The sequence below is a fragment of the Ranitomeya imitator genome, chromosome 3 (assembly GCF_032444005.1).
Source record: "Ranitomeya imitator isolate aRanImi1 chromosome 3, aRanImi1.pri, whole genome shotgun sequence".
Classification (NCBI taxonomy): Eukaryota; Metazoa; Chordata; class Amphibia; order Anura; family Dendrobatidae; genus Ranitomeya; species Ranitomeya imitator.
Genome location: NC_091284.1, coordinates 827,144,094 through 827,163,822, shown reverse-complemented (window position 1 = coordinate 827,163,822; position 19,729 = coordinate 827,144,094). Strand labels below are relative to the sequence as shown.

General features: G+C 44.1%; 1 protein-coding gene across 1 annotated transcript; it reads left to right on the top strand.

The window, feature by feature from the left end:
- Positions 1 to 10,779: 10,779 nt before the first annotated feature.
- LOC138671803 (odorant receptor 131-2-like) lies at positions 10,780 to 11,691 on the top strand. The gene has a single exon (XM_069759939.1). It carries the CDS (start codon positions 10,780 to 10,782, stop codon positions 11,689 to 11,691), a length of 912 nt encoding a protein of 303 aa, XP_069616040.1.
- Positions 11,692 to 19,729: the final 8,038 nt, after the last annotated feature.

Sequence of the window (19,729 nt, the reverse complement as noted above, 5' to 3'; positions counted from 1 at the left end):
GCCATGGCTGGAAACACAAATGTGCCCCCACCCCACCGATCGCCCCCCCAAGCCACCAATCTGTCTGGTGCACTGCTCCGGCTCCCCTCCGTCCTGTGCTCCACTCCCCCCATGCTCCAATCACCCCCCCGCGCTCCAATCACCCCCCCGCGCTCCGATCCACCCCCCCCGTGCTGCGATCCCCCCGCGCTCCGATCCACCCCCGCGCTCCGATCCACCCCCCCATGCTCCGATCCCCCCCCCCCCGTGCTCCCCCTCTACCCCATCATACTTACCGATCCTCCCGGGGTCCGTCTTCTCCCTGGGCGCCTCCATCTTCCAAAATGGCGGGCGCATGCGCAGTGCGCCCGCCGAATCTGCCGGCCGGCAGATTCGTTCCAAAGTGCATTTTGATCACTGAGATATAACCTATCACAGTGATCAAAATAAAAAAAATAGTAAATGACCCCCCCCCCCTTTGTCACCCCCATAGGTAGGGACAATAAAAAAATAATTTTTTTTTTCCCCACTAATGTTAGAATAGGGTTAGGGTTAGGGGTAGGGTTAGGGGTAGGGTTAGGGGTAGGGATAGGGTTAGGGTTAGGGTTAGGGGTAGGGTTAGGGCTAGGGTTAGGGCTAGGGTTAGGGTTTCGGTATGTGCACACGTATTCTGGTCCTCTGCGGATTTTTCCGCTGCGGATTTGATAAATCCGCAGTGCTAAACCGCTGCGGATTTATGGCGGATTTACCGCGGTTTTTCTGCACATTTCACTGCAGTTTTACAACTGCGATTTTCTATTGGAGCAGTTGTAAAACCGCTGCGGAATCCGCAGAAACAAGTGACATGCTGCGGAATGTAAACCGCTGCGTTTCCGTGCAGTTTTTCCGCAGCATGTGTACAGCGATTTTTGTTTCCCATAGGTTTACATTGAACTGTAAACTCATGGGAAACTGCTGCGGATCCGCAGCGCTTTCTGCGGCGTGTGCACATACCTTTAGAATTAGGCTATGTGCACACGGTGCGGATTTGGCTGCGGATCCGCAGCAGTGTTCCATCAGGTTTACAGTACCATGTAAACATATGGAAAACCAAATCTGCTGTGCTCATGGTGCAGAAAATACCACGCGGAAACGCTACGTTGTATTTTCCGCAGCACGTCAATTCTTTGTGCGGATTCCGCAGCGTTTTACACCTGTTCCTCAATAGGAATCTGCAGGTGAAATCCGCACAAAAAACACTGGAAATCCGCAGTAAATCCGCAGGTAAAACGCAGTGCCTTTTACTCGCGTGTTTTTCAAAAATGGTGCTGAAAAATCTCACACGAATCCGCAACGTGGGCACATAGCCTTAGGGTTAGGGTTGGAATTAGGGTTGTGGTTAGGGTTGTGATTAGGGTTATGGCTACAGTTGGGATTAGGGTTAGGGGTGTGGGGGGGTTAGTGTTGGAGGTAGAATTGAGGGGTTTCCACTGTTTAGGCACATCAGGGGTCTCCAAACGGAACATGGCGCCACCATTGATTCCAGCCAATCTTGTATTCAAAAAGTCAAATGGTGCTCCCTCCCTTCTGAGCCCCGACGTGCGCCCAAACAGTGGTTTACCCCCACATATGGGGTACCAGCATACTCAGGACAAACTGCGCAACAATTATTGGGGTCCAATTTCTCCTGTTACCCTTGTGAAAATAAAAAATTGCTTGCTAAAACATCATTTTTGAGGAAAGAAAAATGATTTTTTATTTTCACGGCTCTACGTTGTAAACGTCTGTGAAGCACTTGGGGGTTCAAAGTGCTCACCACATATCTAGATAAGTTCCTTGGGGGGTCTAGTTTCTAAAATGGGGTCACTTGTGGGGGGTTTCTACTGTTTAGGCACACCAGGGGCTCTGAAAATGCAACGTGACGCCCGCAGACCATTCCATCAAAGTCTGCATTTCAAAAGTCACTACTTCCCTTCTGAGCCCCGACATGTGCCCAAACAGTGGTTTACCCCCACACATGGGGTATCACCGTACTCAGGAGAAACTGAACAACAACTTTTGGGGTCCAATTTCTCCTGTAACCCTTGGGAAAATAAAAAATTCTGGGCTAAATAATTATTTTTGAGGAAAGAAAACGTATTTATTATTTTCACGGCTCTGCATGATAAACTTCTGTGAAGCACTTGGGGGTTCAAAGTGCTCACCACACATCTAGATAAGTTCCTTTCGGGGTCTAGTTTCCAAAATGGGGTCACTTGTGGGGGGTTTCTACTGTTTAGCCACATCAGGGGCTCTGCAAACGCAACGTGACGCCCGCAGAGCATTCCATCAAAGTCTGCATTTCAAAACGTCACTACTTCACTTCCGAGCCCTGGCATGTGCCCAAACAGTAGTTTACCCCCACATATGGGGTATCACCGTACTCAGGAGAAACTGGACAACAAATATTGGGGTCAAATTTCTCCTGTAACCCTTGGGAAAATTAAAAAATTCTGGGCTAAATAATTATTTTTGAGGAAAGAAAACGTATTTATTATTTTCACGGCTCTGCGTTATAAACTTCTGTGAAGCACTTGGGGGTTCAAAGTGCTCACCACATATGTAGATAAGTTCCTTTCGGGGTCTAGTTTCCAAAATGGGGTCACTTATGGGAGGTTTCTACTGTTTAGCCACATCAGGGTCTCTGCAAATGCAACGTGATGCCGGCAGAGCATTCCATCAAAGTCTGCATTTCAAAACGTCCCTACTTCACTTCCGAGCCCCGACATGTGCCCAAACAGTGGTTTACCCCCACATATGGGGAATCAGCGTACTCAGGAGAAACTGGACAACAACTTTTGGTTTCAAATTTCTCCTGTAACCCTTGGGAAAATAAAAAATTGCTGGCTAAAAGATCATTTTTGAGAATTTTTTTTTTTTTTATTTTCATGGCTCTGCGTTATAAACTTCTGTGAAGCACTTGGGGGTTCAAAGTCCTCACCACACATCTAGATTAGTTCCTTTGGGGGTATAGTTTCCAAAATGGGGTCATTTGTGGGGGATCTCCAATGTTTAGGCACACAGGGGCTCTCCAAACGTGACATGGTGTCCGCTAATGATTGGAGCTAATTTTCCATTTAAAAAGCCAAATGGCGTGCCTTCCCTTCCGAGCCCTGCCGTGCGCCCAAACAGTGGTTTACCCCCACATATGAGGTATCAGCGTACTCAGGACAAATTGGACAACAACTTTCGTGGTTCAGTTTCTCCTTTTACCATTGGGAAAATAAAAAAATTGTTGCTAAAAGATAATTTTTGTGACTAAAAAGTTAAATGTTCATTTTTTCCTTCCATGTTGCTTCTGCTGCTGTGAAGTACCTGAAGGGTTAATAAACTTCTTGAATGTGGTTTTGTGCACCTTGAGGGGTTCATTTTTTAGAATGGTGTCACTTTTGGGTATTTTCAGCCATATAGACCCCTCAAACTGACTTCAAATGTGAGGTGGTCCCTAAAAAAAATGGTTTTGTAAATTTCGTTGTAAAAATGAGAAATCGCTGGTCAAATTTTAACACTTATAACTTCCTAGCAAAAAAAAATGTTGTTTCCAAAATTGTGCTGATGTAAAGTAGACATGTGGGAAATGTTATTTATTAACTATTTTGTGTCACATATCTCTCTTGTTTAACAGAATAAAAATTCAAAATGTGAAAATTGCGAAATTTTCAAAATTTTTGCCAAATGTCCGTTTTTATCACAAATAAATGCAGAATTTATTGACCTAAATTTACCACTATCATGAAGCCCAATATGTCACAAAAAAACAGTCTCAGAACCGCTAGGATCCGTTGAAGCGTTCCTGAGTTATTACCTCATAAAGGGACACTGGTCAGAATTGCAAAAAACGGCAAGGTCTTTAAGGTCAAAATAGGCTGGGTCATGAAGGGGTTAAGCTAGACAGACTTCAGCCAGAAAACAGAACCCAAACATCCAGGGACAAGGTGTGTCTCCTGTGGCTTGACAGAAAGAAATGCTGACCACAGAACACAAACTCAACCAATCAAATCCAGGAGCATGACAGTTTCAATAACATGGTGGAAGAGTACGTGTCCACTAGTCTCCACGTACTAATAGATGGGTCTGCCCCATTTAACTTCTGGATCTCCAAATTGAACACATGACTTGAGCTTGCCCCTTACACCTTGGAGGTGCTGGCCTGCCTTGGGAAAGTGTAATGTCATAACGTGTGTTTAGCACGGCACGAGGTGTATTTGCAGACAGATGCATCCACCTGTCCACAGCCAAAGTGGGGAAGATCACATTCATTACAATGAACCAGGCGTGAATCCCACAGAAGCTGTCCATTCCTTTGGCCGAATAGAGAAGTATACCAGTAGTACCCAGCCATTGTTGGACGACATCGCAGTTTGTTGGTACTGTTCGCCATTCCCAATGTTTTGAGGCATTCCCAAATTAAAGTAAAACAAAAAAAAACAAAAAAACAAGGGTATTTTGCAGAGTACACCCACACAGGCTGTTTCAGTGTACCCCCAACAAGGCAGTTTTTCAATGTACCCCCACGAAAGCTTTTTTTTTCAAAGTACACCCACACAGTCTTTATTCAGAGTACTCCCACAGAGATGCGTGCAGAGTACACACACAGGCTTTTTGGCACAGTACTCCCACGGACAAAAATGCAAAGTAGAACAATTTGTTTTTATGCAAACTACTCCCACAGATACGGGTGAATAGTAGAAAAAAATGGTTTTAGTTACACTGCTCCCACAGAAAAAGGTGCAGAGTGGGAAGAATTAGTTGTAGGCACACTTCTCCCACAGACACGGATGCAGAAAGGCTTTTTGGAAAACTGCGCACACACACACAACCTAATACTGTCCCTCACTCCAGCTTCGTCCTGATCATACCCTAAGCAGAGCAGAATGGCGGTGGCACCCGTGATTCATCATTTATACAGGCCAGGACACGTGGTGCGCCAGCCAATCACAGCCATGTCGATACTTTACATGGTTGTAATGGCTTGTTGATTGGTTGCACTGCAGCCTTTCAACAAACTTTACTCAGCATCCGAACCCAAACAGTAAACCGATCATCCGGTAAAAAGTCACTGTTCCGGGTACGGTACCGGACACAAGGTGTCTTATACGAGCCCCAAACTTTACAGTTGTGGTTTGCTCATCCCTATTGGTGACCCTTGTTTTCTCCTCTACCAGATGTTAGGGCTAGCGGAACGCACCGAGTAGAAATAGATGTTTATTATAAATGGTGCGTTCGCAGCCCGGGGTCCACCGTGCAGGAGGAACCTGCTGCTAGTGAATGGCGGCACTGTTTGGCGGTATAGACTAGCTCTGTTACCTCACAGAGCAGCCGCGAGAGAAAAGCACTGCGCCCTGTTAGCCTCACAGGAGCACAATCTTACTGCCGAACTGAAAGCAGTCAGTGGTTATGCACACACGTAATCTCCTCACCGGAGGTGCCGGTATTCTAGGGGCTTATTTCAGCCGGGTCCCTGAATCACATTCACACAATCTCCTCGCCGGAGGTGCCAGCATTCTAGGGGCTTATTTCAGCCGGGTCCCTGAATACATACATGCATAACCACACTGGCGCAAAGCACATATTAGAGTTGATACTAGCGCATGGCCGTGCGGCCATGTGAGCCTTAAATAGTTGCAGCACGTTTAGGACCTTTCAAAGAAGGACCAATGGAGTGCTGCAGCACCTGAGCATGTGACCCTAGATCTCCACTGAGATATCTCGCCCTGGGCATGCTCAGAGTGCAAAGCAGGATTTAGTCCTAGCACCTACAAGGACCTTAGCTGCAGTATCTGATCATGTGACCCTCGATCTCCACTGAGAGATCTTACTCTGGGCATGCTCAGAATGTGAAAAGCAGGACTTAGCCCCAGAAGCGTCCGCTCGCCGCTGCCCAGCACTGACTTCAATGGCAAAAGCAGGAAATGAAGCAGTAACTCTTAGCACAGAGTCAGACTGAGCGAGACGCTGGGATCGACGTCTCAGCTGAGCAGGCTCCACTGCGGCAGGAGAAGAATAGGAGACCGCAGCGGAGATGGCCTGAGATTCCCCATGTGCAGAGGCAGGAACTCGACCCCTAACACCAAATTTGGCAAATAGTTTTCCAGGTGTTGGAGGGTCCAAACTTTCATGTGCCATTTTTTTCAGGCATCCTGTCACTAGAGATTGTCTTTAGCAGTGGTCCCCAACTCCAGGCCTCGAGGGCCGCCAACAGTGCAGGTTTTCAGGATTTCCTTAGTATTCCCTGTACAATACTAAGGAAATCCTGAAAACCTGCACTGTTGGCGGCCCTCGAGGCCTGGAGTTGGGGACCACTGGTCTTTGGTCTCTGTTTATTGAGAATACTGGTTGCTTTGCTAGTGGAATTTATGTTGGTGCCTGGCCATGTTTTGTGAAGAAGTTGTCCTCTCGGATCATAACTAGGTTTAAACTGACGCAAAACCAAGTTAATAAAAGTATTTTTGGTCTTAATTCTCCTCACTCTTAAAAATGTATATTTCTTGAATCTTGAATAGATGCAATTACCGTATTTTCCGCTTTGTAAGACGCACTTTATTTCCCCCAAATTTGGGGGGGAAATGTGGGTGCGTCTAACAAAGCGGATATACCGCTTACCATTACAGGCTGGGAGGAGGGGGTGTCCGCCGCCGCTACCGCCTGCCGCCGCTGTCGTCCGCCGCCACTGCCGGGGTTGTCCGCTGCTGCCCCGGGTGATGCTGAAGGCTCCGGTGCTGCGGGGGGCTCTGGCGACATTTTGTGAAAGACCAGAGCCCCCCGGCAGTTCTTCCATGCGTTCCAGTATGACTAATTCCGGGAAAATGGCCGCCGGAATCTCGGGAGATGAGATTTCAGCGCTGAGATCTCATCTCTCGAGATTCCGGCGGCCATTTTCCCGGAGTTAGTTCCAGTATGACTGACTCCGGGAAAATGGCCGCCGGAATCTCGGGAGATGAGATTTCAGCGCTGAGATCTCATCTCTCGAGATTCCGGCGGCCATTTTCCCGGAATTAGTCATACTGGAACGCATGGAAGAACTGCCGGGGGGCTCTGGTCTTTCACAAAATGTCGCCAGAGCCCCCCGCAGCACCGGAGACAGCCCTACAGCACAGGAGCCCCCTGCAGACCCCTCATCCCAGCCTGCAGCAAAGGAGCCCCCTGCAGACCCCTCATCCCAGGCTGCAGCACAGGAGCCCCCCTGCAGCACAGGAGCCCCCTGCAGACCCCCTCATCCCAGCCTGCAGCAATGCTCCACTCCTGCCTCCGGCAACGAGCCTGGGACCCTGATCCACCACAACCACAACCCCTGGTAAGTAATAAGACGCATGGATTATAAGACGCCCCACCAATTTATTAAAAAATAGTTTTTTCCTATTTTTCTCCTCAAAATTTGGGGTGCGTCTTATAATCCGGAGCGTCTTACAAAGCGAAAAATACGGTATTTATTTTTGTAATTATTGTAATCTAATGGACTGATGCAACGTGCTCAGTGATGACCTTCAAATCCCAGGAAAATGCCAATTATCGTGATCTTGTCCTGTTTATTTAGACGTCTATGAATATGAATCTAGTCGGCTGGAATAACAGCCTTGTCCTCCAGGACACCTGGCGATGATATATAGGAGCTGCGTCCAGGGAGGTGTTGGAGGATCTGCCAAATACTTTGACATTCAGTATTAATGATATCCCCTGGTGTGGACCAGACACAGCAGATACACAACTGAACATCTGAAAAGGGAAAACCAAGAACATTTTCTGTGTGTGGTAAGTGATTAGCAATCAGAAAGATCTCAGCAGCTGGAACAGACATTAGACGTATCTTATGGTTACCAAAAAGGCTGGTGAATGGTGCCAAAAATGGCTCAAAATATGACAAATTCATATTCCACACAATGCATGATAGATTTGTCAAATTTTTCTAGGTCTGTTAGGTGCATTTGTCTTTCTTACACCCCTAGAAGCAATAATAAAGCAAATTCTGTGCCTAGATGTTCCCTCTCTGCTGTGCAAAGTCTCAGAGCATCAATTACATATATCCTCCTCCTTCTTCTCCTTTCAAAAACTCAACATGGAAAAACTGAACTCATTAACTTTCTACCATCTCCGCAGGCCAGAAACTGTAACGGCTTCTATATTTTCTGCAGTGTCCTATGTTGGATGCTTTGGGGTAACTTGTCCTACAAATGAAGCGCCACCTCCTTTCTCCTCCGTGTTATATTATATAGATATTTCTAGAGATAGCTTTTTATCTCAGACTTGAGTCAAGAAAAATTTGACCAAATTCCCTCATCATCTTCCACCTAGACTACTGGAACATTCTTCTCTGTGACCTCCCATCTTCTGCATGTCCACTGTCTACCTTACCTTTCCCTTCATTACTCCTCTTTTTCCCCCTTCTCTGTCTCCCTATCGCCCAATGACTTATTACAGTAAATGGCTGTGCCATCTGTACAAGTCTGACTTAACCTCCTACTGCCTACACACACGCAATCAATGGTCCTCATAAGGCCTTCTTCTCTGTTCTCCACCTTCCTGGTCATAAAAAAATACCTCTGAGATTTCTCCCACACTTTCCTGACACTTTGGAACTTATTACCCTAGCTGGTCACAATCATCTGCAAAGAAAGCCCAGGAACCCATCTCTTCCATCAATCCTACAATAACCTACTGCCTGTGAGCAGCTCCTACCCTCACGGCCATCTTCCCTTTTTCCTTGTACCATGTGATCCCTTGGGGCAGGATGTTTTACCCTGTCGCTCACTTGGTCTTTTATATTTGCATTTCCATATTAAAAATTTGCTATGGAGTCGGAGTTCTTTAAAAAAACATTAACCCTTCAAGTTGATGTTAACTGTAAAGTTATGGCTGCTACAGTTCTGAATGTGGGAAGGAGAAGAGAAAATAATGTGTACAAGCATCTACAACATACATGTGTCCATAATTAAGGGACAGAATAGATTACAAAAACATCCATGAACTATTCCATAAGTCCACGGATTTAGAAACTGTGCAACGTTTATTTCTCCAGTGATGGGTTTACATGACAGTGAACACTTCCTCTTAGGTTCCTTTGCAAATTTCAGAGGTTGTCACTTGTCATACAATAAAAACAGACAAAATAAGTTATTTTTTTTTAAACAGGATCTTTCACACAACTTTTCATGTAGGAAAGGACACAAGATTTTGTTTGTTTTATTATAAATTTTTTTATTTCGCCTCTTCATTGCGGAGATCTTAACAATCAAAATATTGGCACATAATGAATAAACTTTTTTAAAATTCCTAGTGGATGTTATCAGATAGTTTTCACTTGGGGTCCGTACTTCATCCCACTGTATGAGTTGCCCAATCACAAGCAGGACGCAGGCAGGACCAAAACGCGGTTTATATTTGTTGACTTAAAATAACATATTGCGATTACTGTATTCAAATGCGTTTTTGTCATATGAGTTCTCTCTACCCAAACACAAGCAAGCAGCAACATCATATAGAGAGAATACACCCCACCATATCTTATGCTTCTCAATGTATCAGATGTAAGGATACAGAACTGATCTCCTGGTCTCACCTCTGGTATGATTGGACTGTGCTGGGTATAGAGCGTAGGTGACTAACACCTTTCAGATAACGGTTGATGTTGATGTGGGAGAGAACCAGCACAACTGAGTTTAGCTGTGCCATATTACAAACCCCACTATCAGCTGTCCTCCTCTCACAGCACTGTCAGCTCTGCTTTCCTGCCCCTTCCCTAACTGTCTGTCCAGAGGTCAGAGCTCAACATCTAAGCTCAGGATGAACAATGTCATAGATCTCGACCAGATAAGCTGATGATACATTACACAATGAAATTCATAATTGTACCCATTGACCAAGAATGGAATATAAATGTACCCTGATACATAACAATACATGTGTGGTAGTCTATTTTATGTCTAGAATTATGTACATGAACCAGAAAGCTCAGGATGCACATTGCTACTGTATACATGCATGACTGTATATGTATTTTTAATCCAGTCTCATCAGCTTATCTGATTGGGATCTACAGCATCGCTCAGACTGGACTTCCTGGTTCATGAACTGAATGTGAGAAATATAGTAAAGACGGACAACCATGCTTTGATATGTATCAGTGCAAATGTATATTTTTTTTCTGTGCATTTTATTAATATTTCATTGATTGATATGTATACAGTAGTGAGAATGCTGAGCTTCCTGGTTCATGTACAAACACTTTTTATTCCATTCTTCAGCCAATATTACATTGTGTGTCCACTTCATCATGAAAAATGTGGTGAAAGGTTAATTTTAATTTCTCCGCAATTGTTAAGGAAATGGTCCATCTAAAAGTGTAACATAAAGGTCTTGAGCTCCATTCTAAAATCTACAACCGGGTCTAGGTCTCCTAAGTGTCTGTTATTAGAATGGTGTCTTTTTTGGGCCTCCTTGGGCACCAGGACCTTGGTTAGACTTCAGTGGCCCTGTGTCAATCCTATTAAAGATCCATGCAATCCCAAAAATAGGTTTTGCTTTTGAGCACATCACCAATAATTTTGAAGTAACACAGTAGCGCCCTGTTCATGGTGGGACAGGGTTTAAGGTTGAAGACATTGAACTCTTATATATGGATCTTTACGGTTCTCACAGGTTTTGCCCAGGCAGGGAAATCATCTGGGCCCTCTGATCAGTAAAATTACTTTGGAATGTTTTGACTTACGAGAAACAAAGTTTTATGTTTTTTTTATGTTTTTTTCTAGTGTGAAAAGTTCAATCGCTCATCGTTTCTCCAGACTCAGCATGAATATAACGAGCATCGATTCTTATATGACCCAGCTAACTCTCCAGGACTCTAGGGCATACGAGGCTCTGAATACAATATTTATTCTCCTAACATTCTTATTCTTCTGCTTCTTTGTCTACTTCATTGTCGTTCTTCTGATCGCCTACTTCACCACGCCTCACGTCCAGGAGAACCCTCGATATGTCCTCTTTGCCCACATGCTCATCAATGATACATTGCATGTAATTACGGGGGTCTTCATCTCCGTGTTCTACACATATGTTATATACATCCCAATGACCGTCTGCTACATCATGGTCACTCTTGCCACTGCTACCTTCAAAGTGACTCCTTATAACCTTGCCATCATGGCTTTGGAGCGTTACATAGCCATCTGTTTCCCCTTGAGACATGTCATGTTTTGTACAACTGAAAGATCCTACTTCATCATTGCAGTCATGTGGTTTGTCGGACTGCTTCCTAACATTGCCGATTTTATAATCTTGATTGTATCAGTTGAGAGGAGTTTTTTCTTCCAAAATCTCAGATGCAAACGGGAGTTCCTCATAGTACAACCTCTGCAGACCAGCATAAGGTCCATCTCCCTCATCGGTAGCCTAATTCTGGTGGCTTTCGTCATTCTTTTCACCTATATAAGAGTCATCGTCATAGCTCAGAAGACTAATTCCAAGAGTTCTTCGGCTTCAAAGGCCAGTCGAACCCTTATGCTTCATGGCATTCAGCTGCTACTGTGTCTCCTGTCCTTGACCTTCACGATCACAGAGTCATACAATGGAGAGTATGTCCTTATTTTAATTGCTTTCAATTTCCTGATTTTTATGTGTTTGCCTCGACTCCTCAGTCCTCTTATATACGGGATCCGAGATGAAGTGTTCAGCAAATGCATTCGCAGGATGTGGAAGCAATGAGGAAATGTTGCTCACGATCACCACAATTCAGGTATGACTAAAGCTGGCCAGACGCATGAGATAGCTGTCGGCTGAACCACAACTATTTCTCCAGACTCAGAGAGCTTCATGGGTTTTCAACAAGATGAAAGTAGAATGCCGCAATCAGACAGCTCGGCCAGCAACTTATCTCCCCTGAAAACAAAAGGATGGCACGGAAATACTAATGGTCCAATCCTTTTCTCCTCCATAATCATGTGTCAGGGGAGAGCCGGGAGGCCCCAAACACATGAGATGGTTGGCCAGTCCTGTATTATGATGATCGGTCCACATTAGTCCAAAAAATATGCACATGGTTTATATTTGTTGACTTAAAATAACATATTGTGATTATTCATGCATTTTTGTCGTATGATTTCTCTCTACCTAAACACAAGCAAGCAGCAACATCATATAGAGAGAATACACCCCACCATATCTTAGGCTTCTCAATGTATCAGATGTAAGGATACAGAACTGATCTCCTGGTCTTACCTATGGTATGATTGGACTGTGCTGGGTATAGTGTTGTGAATTCTGTGGCTGAATTCACTCCTGTGGTCACAAGTGGTACTGCAGCTTCTGAGCTTCCTCCCTCAGGTGTTCTGGTGAGCTCGTTGGCTTCTTTGTTATTTAACTCCACCTGATTCTGTCTTCCTTGCTCCTAGTCAATGTTCCAGTGTTGGATCTGAGCTTCTGGATCTTTCCTGTGGCCTGCTGCTCTGCTTAGATAAGTGCTTCTTTGCTTTTGTTGCTATTTTTTCTGTCCAGCTTGTCTATTCGTTTTTGCTGGAAGCTCTGAGACGCAAAGGGTGTACCGCCGTGCCGTTAGTTCGGCACGGTGGGTCTTTTTGCCCCCTTTGCGTGGTTTTTTGCTTTAGGGTTTTTTGTAGACTGCAAAGTTCTCTTTGCTATCCTCGCTCTATCTAGAATATCGGGCCTCACTTTGCTGAATCTATTTCATCCCTACGTTTTGTCTTTTCATCTTGCTAACAGTCATTATATGTGGGGGGCTGCCTTTTCCTTTGGGGTATTTCTCTGAGGCAAGTCAGGCTTGTATTTCTATCTTCAGGCTAGTCAGTTTCTCAGGCTGTGCCGAGTTGCATAGGTAGTTTTAGGCGCAATCCACAGCTGCCTTTAGTTGTGTTTAGGATAGGTTCAGGTATTGCGGTCTACAGAGATTCCACGTCTCAGAGCTCGTTCTATTGTTTTTGGGTATTGTCAGATCACTGTATGTGCTCTGATTGCTGGCACACTGTGTCACTGGATTGCCTTCATAACAGTATAGATCATAGGTGGCTAACACCTTTCAGATAAAGGTTGATGTTGATGTGGGAGAGAACCAGCACAACTGAGTTTAGCTGTGCCATATTACAAACCCTACGATCAGCTGTCCTCCTCTCACAGCACTGTCAGCTCTGCTTTCCTGCCCCTTCCCCAACTTTCTGTCCAGAGGTCAGAGCTCAACATCTAAGCTCAGGATGAACAATGGCATAGATCTCGACCAGATAAGCTGATGATACATTACACAATGAAATTCATAATTGTACCCATTGACCAAGAATGGAATAAAAATGTACCCTGATACATAACAATACATGTGTGGTAGTCTATTTTATGTCTAGCATTATGTACATGAACCAGAAAGCTCAGGATGCACATTGCTACTGTATACATGCATGACTGTATATGTATTTTTAATCCAGCTTCTCATGGTCATCAGTAAAGAATGGGATCTAAATCTCTTCCAAGAGAAACTTCTTTCATCATCCATCACAATGTGGTGATGATTCTTTTTCCAGCATGATGGGGACCATGCAACAAGGCAAAAGTAGGTCGGTGAGAAAAGCATTGACATTTTGAGTCTATGGCCAGAAAACTCCCCAGATCTCAATCTCATTGAGAACCTGCGGTCAATCCTCAAAACGCAAGAGCCAAACACAAAACTTGTGATAACCTCTAAGCACTGATGAGACAAGAACGGGCGGCCACCAGTCAGGATGGGCCCAATAGCCAATATTAATTTGCTGGGTCAAAAGGGCAGAAGTTTGGAGAAATAATGAGCAGTGCTGGGAATATTGATACTTTACAGAAACTTCATATGTTTGTCGATAAAAGTTTAAAAACTTGTAAACATCCGACTAAGAGAGCAAAAAACACTGAAGAGGTGAAATGTAAAAAACAATACTTGTGTCATTCTCCAAACGCTTGGCCAGGACTGTGTTGGCCACCGGTGGTTTTTCCATATCAGGTTGTGCTGACTCCAGTCCTATTACATGGTTCGTCCATCCTGAAAGTCAGATCCTCCATCAATAACAACTGTGTAGTAAAAGAACCTCATCAAACAACAACGATCTTATCCTAACTCTTAAGGGCATGTGAACCCAAATTTAGTTTTTGCTTTTTTATTCAGGTCCATTTCTACTATACAATAGAAGTCAATGGGAAGACTCAAAAGATGCCTCATCTTTATGAGCGTTTTGCTCGTGTCGTTTGCTTGAAAAACTATTAGGGGTTTCTTCATTATTCAGTAGAGTAAAAAATATGTGAAAAATGGCAGTAAAAAAAGCAAAAAACACTAGAAAAATCATCCATATAAGTCTAATGGCTGCTTCCAATAGGTGGCGCTACAGTTCTAGTCCTCTTCCTCTCTGAAGAGACAATTTGCGTATTTCATTTCCCAGAGGATCATGCATGGCCTATAAGTCTCCTCACTCTGAGGCCGGCGTCGCACTCAGCGTATAAAAATACGGTCCGTAATTTACGGCCGTAATACGCTGAAAAGTCCCCAAAATAGTGGTCCGTAGCTCCTCCGTAGGCAGGGTGTGTCAGCGTATTTTGCGCATGGCATCCTCCGTATGTAATCCGTATGGCATCCGTACTGCGAGATTTTCTCGCAGGCTTGCAAAACCGACATACGGCTATACAAGGGATCCATGTGTCCCAAAAAATAATAAAAACATATGTACTGTCCATATATATATATATATATATATATATATATTGTGATCCCTAGGGGGCGCTGTGCTAGGGGGCGCTGTGAGTGCTCTTTGGGATGTGCATGGAGGCATTTCTATTGCGATAATCGTGGTGAAACAGTGACTGGCTGTGTTGTGAATGGCCGATATGTGTCGCAGAGGGAGTCTGCGTAGTAAGTCTGATGCAATGTTGTTGTTCTGGGACCTGTAGTCCCTCAAGTGTGTTTATGTATGGTGTAGCTGTAAGGGAGACTTACTAGGCTAGTTGTGTGAGATCGGCGGGACAAACTAGCCACACATCCACACTCCCATCCAGGGGAGTGGTTAAGGATATATAATGTGACCAGGTTGTGGGTCACATGGTTCCTGTGTGGTTCCAGTGGAAGGTTCTGGAGAACCTGTGTGTTGGGAGGTCCTGGGAGTAGGACCGGATCCCTGAATAGCACACTGAACCACCTGTGTTGGATTTCCAGGGAGTAGGAGTCCTGAATAGCACATGGTGGGGCTTTGGACCTGGTGAGCCGGGTGTGTTGGATTTCCTGGGAGTAGGAGTCCTGAATAGCATACTGAACAACCTGTGTTGAATTTCCTGGGAGTAGGAGTTCTGACGAGCACATGGTGGGGCTTTGGACTTGCTGGTGGCCTGGGGTGTTGGACGAGGTCCTGAATAGCACCTGGACAGGTCACATGTGCGGTTCATGTGGGGAAGCTACCGTCCTTCGGTGGGTCTGGACTGACTAAGATATGCTGCCCAGTCAAGTTGGTGAGCCCTGTGAGGCAGCTTTCCCGGAGGAGTGGACTGACGAGTCAGCAGGTGGAGCAGGAGCTCCCGTCAGGTACCTGTACAGACTGTTGGTGCTTGTAATGTTCTATGAACTGTGTGGTCTCCCACGGTGACTGAATGGAGTGAGGTTCGGCGTGCGTAGAGACCGCGACCCAGTGTCATATGCGCTGTATGTGACTAGAAACATTGGTGAAGTGTACGGCGTACGGACACCCATGGTAACTGGGCGAAGTGAGAGGTCCAGCATGTTTAGTGTCCGTGAGTCAAAGCCGTAAATGAAGTGTTAAGATAAAGCTGCAAGTTAATATCACCAGTTGGTGCCTATTGTGTTCTATGGAACGTATAATATGAACTGTGCATAACCCGGTTTATGACAATTTAATAAACCGTATGGACTGTTTGTTTGGAAAAATTGTGCCTGACTACGTTAATCCCGTGCCAAGCGAGTGTCCCCCAATACACTTAGTGAAAGCAATCTTACAATATATATGTTAGTGAGACACATATATATATATATTAATATTTCATACAGCGCGAGATAGCTTTAAAGCTGGTAATTCAATTACCGGCTTTTGCGATCTCCTTCCTAAACGCGACATGATTTGAGACATGATTACATACAGTAAACCATCTCATATCACCATTTTTTTTGCATATTCCACACTACTAATGTCAGTAGTGTGTATATGCAAAATTTGGCCGTTCTAGCTATTAAATTAAAGGGTTAAATGGCGGAAAAAATTGGCGTGGGCTCCCGCACAATTTTCTCCGCCAGAGTAGTAAAGCCAGTGACTGAGGGCAAATATTAATAGCCTGGAGAGGGTCCACGGTTATTGCCCCCCCCCCCCCTGGCTAAAAATATCTGCCCCCAGCCACCCCAGAAAAGGCACATCTGGAAGATGCGCCTATTCTGGCACTTGGCTACTCTCTTCCCATTCCCGTGTAGTGGTGGGATATGGGGTAATGAAGGGTTAATGCCACCTTGCTATTGTAAGGTGACATTAAGCCTAATTAATAATGGAGAGGTGTCAATTATGACACCTATCCATTATTAATCCAATTGTAGTAAAGGGTTAAAAAAAACACACACACACATTATTAAAAAGTCTTTTAATGAAATAATAACACAGGTTGTTTGAATATTTTATTATTCTGTTAATCCATCTGAAGACCCTCGCTCTGTGACAAAGAAAAAATAATAAACCAACAATATACATACCTTCCGAGGATCTGTCACGTCCCACGATGTAAATCCATCTGAAGGGGTTAAATTATTGTAACCAGGTCTCATATCATGTCGGGTTTAGGAAGAAGATAGCAAATGCCAGTAATTGAATTACCGTCTTTAAAGCTATCTAGCGCTGTATGAAATATTAATATATATACATATATGTGTCTCACTGACATATATATATATACCTATTCTATGTGTACACATTTATTCTACCTATTCTACTGTACGCTGTCAGTGTGATTTTACTGTACACCGCACTGAATTACCGGCTTTTCTCTCTAACACCGCTGCGTATTTCTCACAAGTCACACTGCTGGTCCGTGTGTAATCCGTATTTTTCTGGCCCCCATAGACTTTCATTGGCGATTTTTTTTGCGCAATACGGTGACAAACGCAGCATGCTGTGATTTTCTACGGCCGTAGAAGACCGTATAATACGGATCAGTAAAATACGGCAGATAGGAGCAGGGGCATAGAGAATAATTGGGCCGTGTGTAATGCGTATTTTATGCGCTCATACGTCCGTAAAACTCGCAAGTGTGAGGCCGGCCTGACATGCCAGGCTTTACTTGCCAGTTTCCACAAGGAGAAATGTTAACCCTTAGGCCCCAATGAATAAAATGCAAATTTTACTGATACTTTTTTCCACAAATATGTAGACCAACCTGAATGGCTCCTTCTGCTCTACAACATCCTGCCTGCAGATTAGATACCATTTTTGAACATCACAAGTTCTGTTAAATTTACACCTAAATTTCTGACTTTAGAATATAAATAGTCATTAAACTTCCTCTCAATTTTTTATCTTTTTGCACTTTCGTTTTTTCATCCATTTTGTCCGAGAGTCATGACTTTTTTATTTCTCCATCCATAACTTGTCTTTCCATTGACGGAGCTGTGTGAGGTTGTTTTTTTTTGCCTGGCAAGCTGATGATTTATTAATATCATTTTCGAAACCACTTTTATTAGAATTTTTATTACTCTTTATTGCATTTTTGGGGAAATTGTGGAGACTTACAAATAGAAATTTGGGCACTTTCTTTTCACAGTTTTCACAGTTTTCTTTTTCTCCTTACAACATTTAACCCCTTTCCGACCCATGACGCCATGTAGGCGTCATGGAAAGATCGCGTCCCTGCAGATCGGGTGAAAGGGTTAACTCCAATTTCACCCGATCTGCAGCGACAGGGGGAGTGGTACTTCAGCCCAGGGGGGCAGATTCGTTCCATGTACATTTTGATCACTGTGATAAAACCTATCACAGTGATCAAAATAAAATAAAAAAGTAAATGAGCCCCCCCCCCTTTATCACCCCCATAGGTAGGAACAATAATAAAATAAAGAATTTTTTTTTCACTACAGTTAGAACTAGGGTTAGGGAATGTGCACACGTATTCTGGTCCTCTGCGGATTTTTCCGCAGTGGTTTTTATAAATCTGCAGTGCAAAACCGCTGCGGATTTATTGCGGATTTACCACGGTTTTTCTGCGGATTTCACTGCAGTTTTCTATTGGAGCAGTTGTAAAACCGCTGCGGAATCCGCAGAAAGAAGTGAAATGTGCAGAATGTAAACCGCTGCGTTTCCGCACAGTTTTTTCCGCAGCATGTGTACAGCGTTTTTTGTAAACTCATGGGAAACTGCTGCGGACCCGCAGCGACGGAAACGCTGTGGATCCGCAGCGTTTTCTGCATTGTGTGCACATAGCCTTAGAATTAGGCTATGTGCACACGGTGCGGATTTGGCTGCGGATCCGCAGCGGATTGGAACTGCTACGAGTTCATATGAGGACAACCAGCAGAGGGCGCCTCTTATGAACTTGAGCCTGGGAGCTTTCTAGGAAAGTTCCCACGATCTAGGAACAACCAGCAGAGGGCGCCTCACCGCAAATGAAGGTAAATATAGGTCATTGACCTACTTTACCTTCATTCTCCAGGGTTTTGCAGCAAGGAGCAGCGCTGCATTAGCAGAGCTCCTTGCTGCAAAATATTTTAACCCCTTCAGATGGATTTACATCGTGGGACTTTACAGATCTTCGGAAGCTATGTATATTGTTGTTTTTTTGTTTTTTTTTTGTTACAGATCGAGGGTCTTCAGTGAGTGGATTGAGCGTAGAATAAAATATTACAACAACCTTTGTGATTTTTTCATTAAAATACTTTTTAATAATGTGTTTGTGTATTTTTTAACCCTTTACTAGTATTGGATTAATAATTGGATAGGTGTCATAATTGACGCCTCTCCATTATTAATTTGGCTTAATGTCACCTTACAATAGCAAGATGGCATTAACCCTTCATTACCCCATATCCCACCGCTTCACGGGAATGGGAAGAGAGTGGCCAAGTGCCAGAATAGGTGCATCTTCCAGATGTGCCTTTTCTGGGGTGGCTGGGGGCAGATGTTTTTAGCCAGGGGTGGGGCCAATAACCGTGGACCCTCTCCAGGCTATTAATATCTGCCCTCAGTCACTGGCTTTACTACTCTGGTGGAGAAAATTGTGCGGGAGCCCACGCCAATTTTTTCCGCCATTTAATCCTTTAATTTAATAGCTAGAACGGCCAAATTTTGCATAGACACACTACTGACATTAGTAGTGTGGAATCTGCAAAAAAAATGGTGATATGAGATGGTTTACTGTATGTAATCATGTCTCATATCATGTCGGGTTTTAGGAAGGAGATAGCAAAAGCCGTCAATTGAATTACCAGCTTTAAAGCTATCTAGCGCTGTATGAAGTAATAATATATATACATATATGTGTCTACTGACATATATATATATATAGACAGTATATATGGTTTTTTTTTTTTTTTACACATGGATCCCTTGTATAGCCGTATGTTGGTTTTGCAAGCCTGCGAGAAAAACACGCAGTACGGATGCCATACGGATTACATACGGAGGATGCCATGCGCAAAATACGCTGACACACCCTGCCTACGGAGGAGTTACGGACCACTATTTTGGGGGCTTTTCAGCGTATTACGGCTGTAAAAAAACGGACCGTATTTTCATACGCTGAG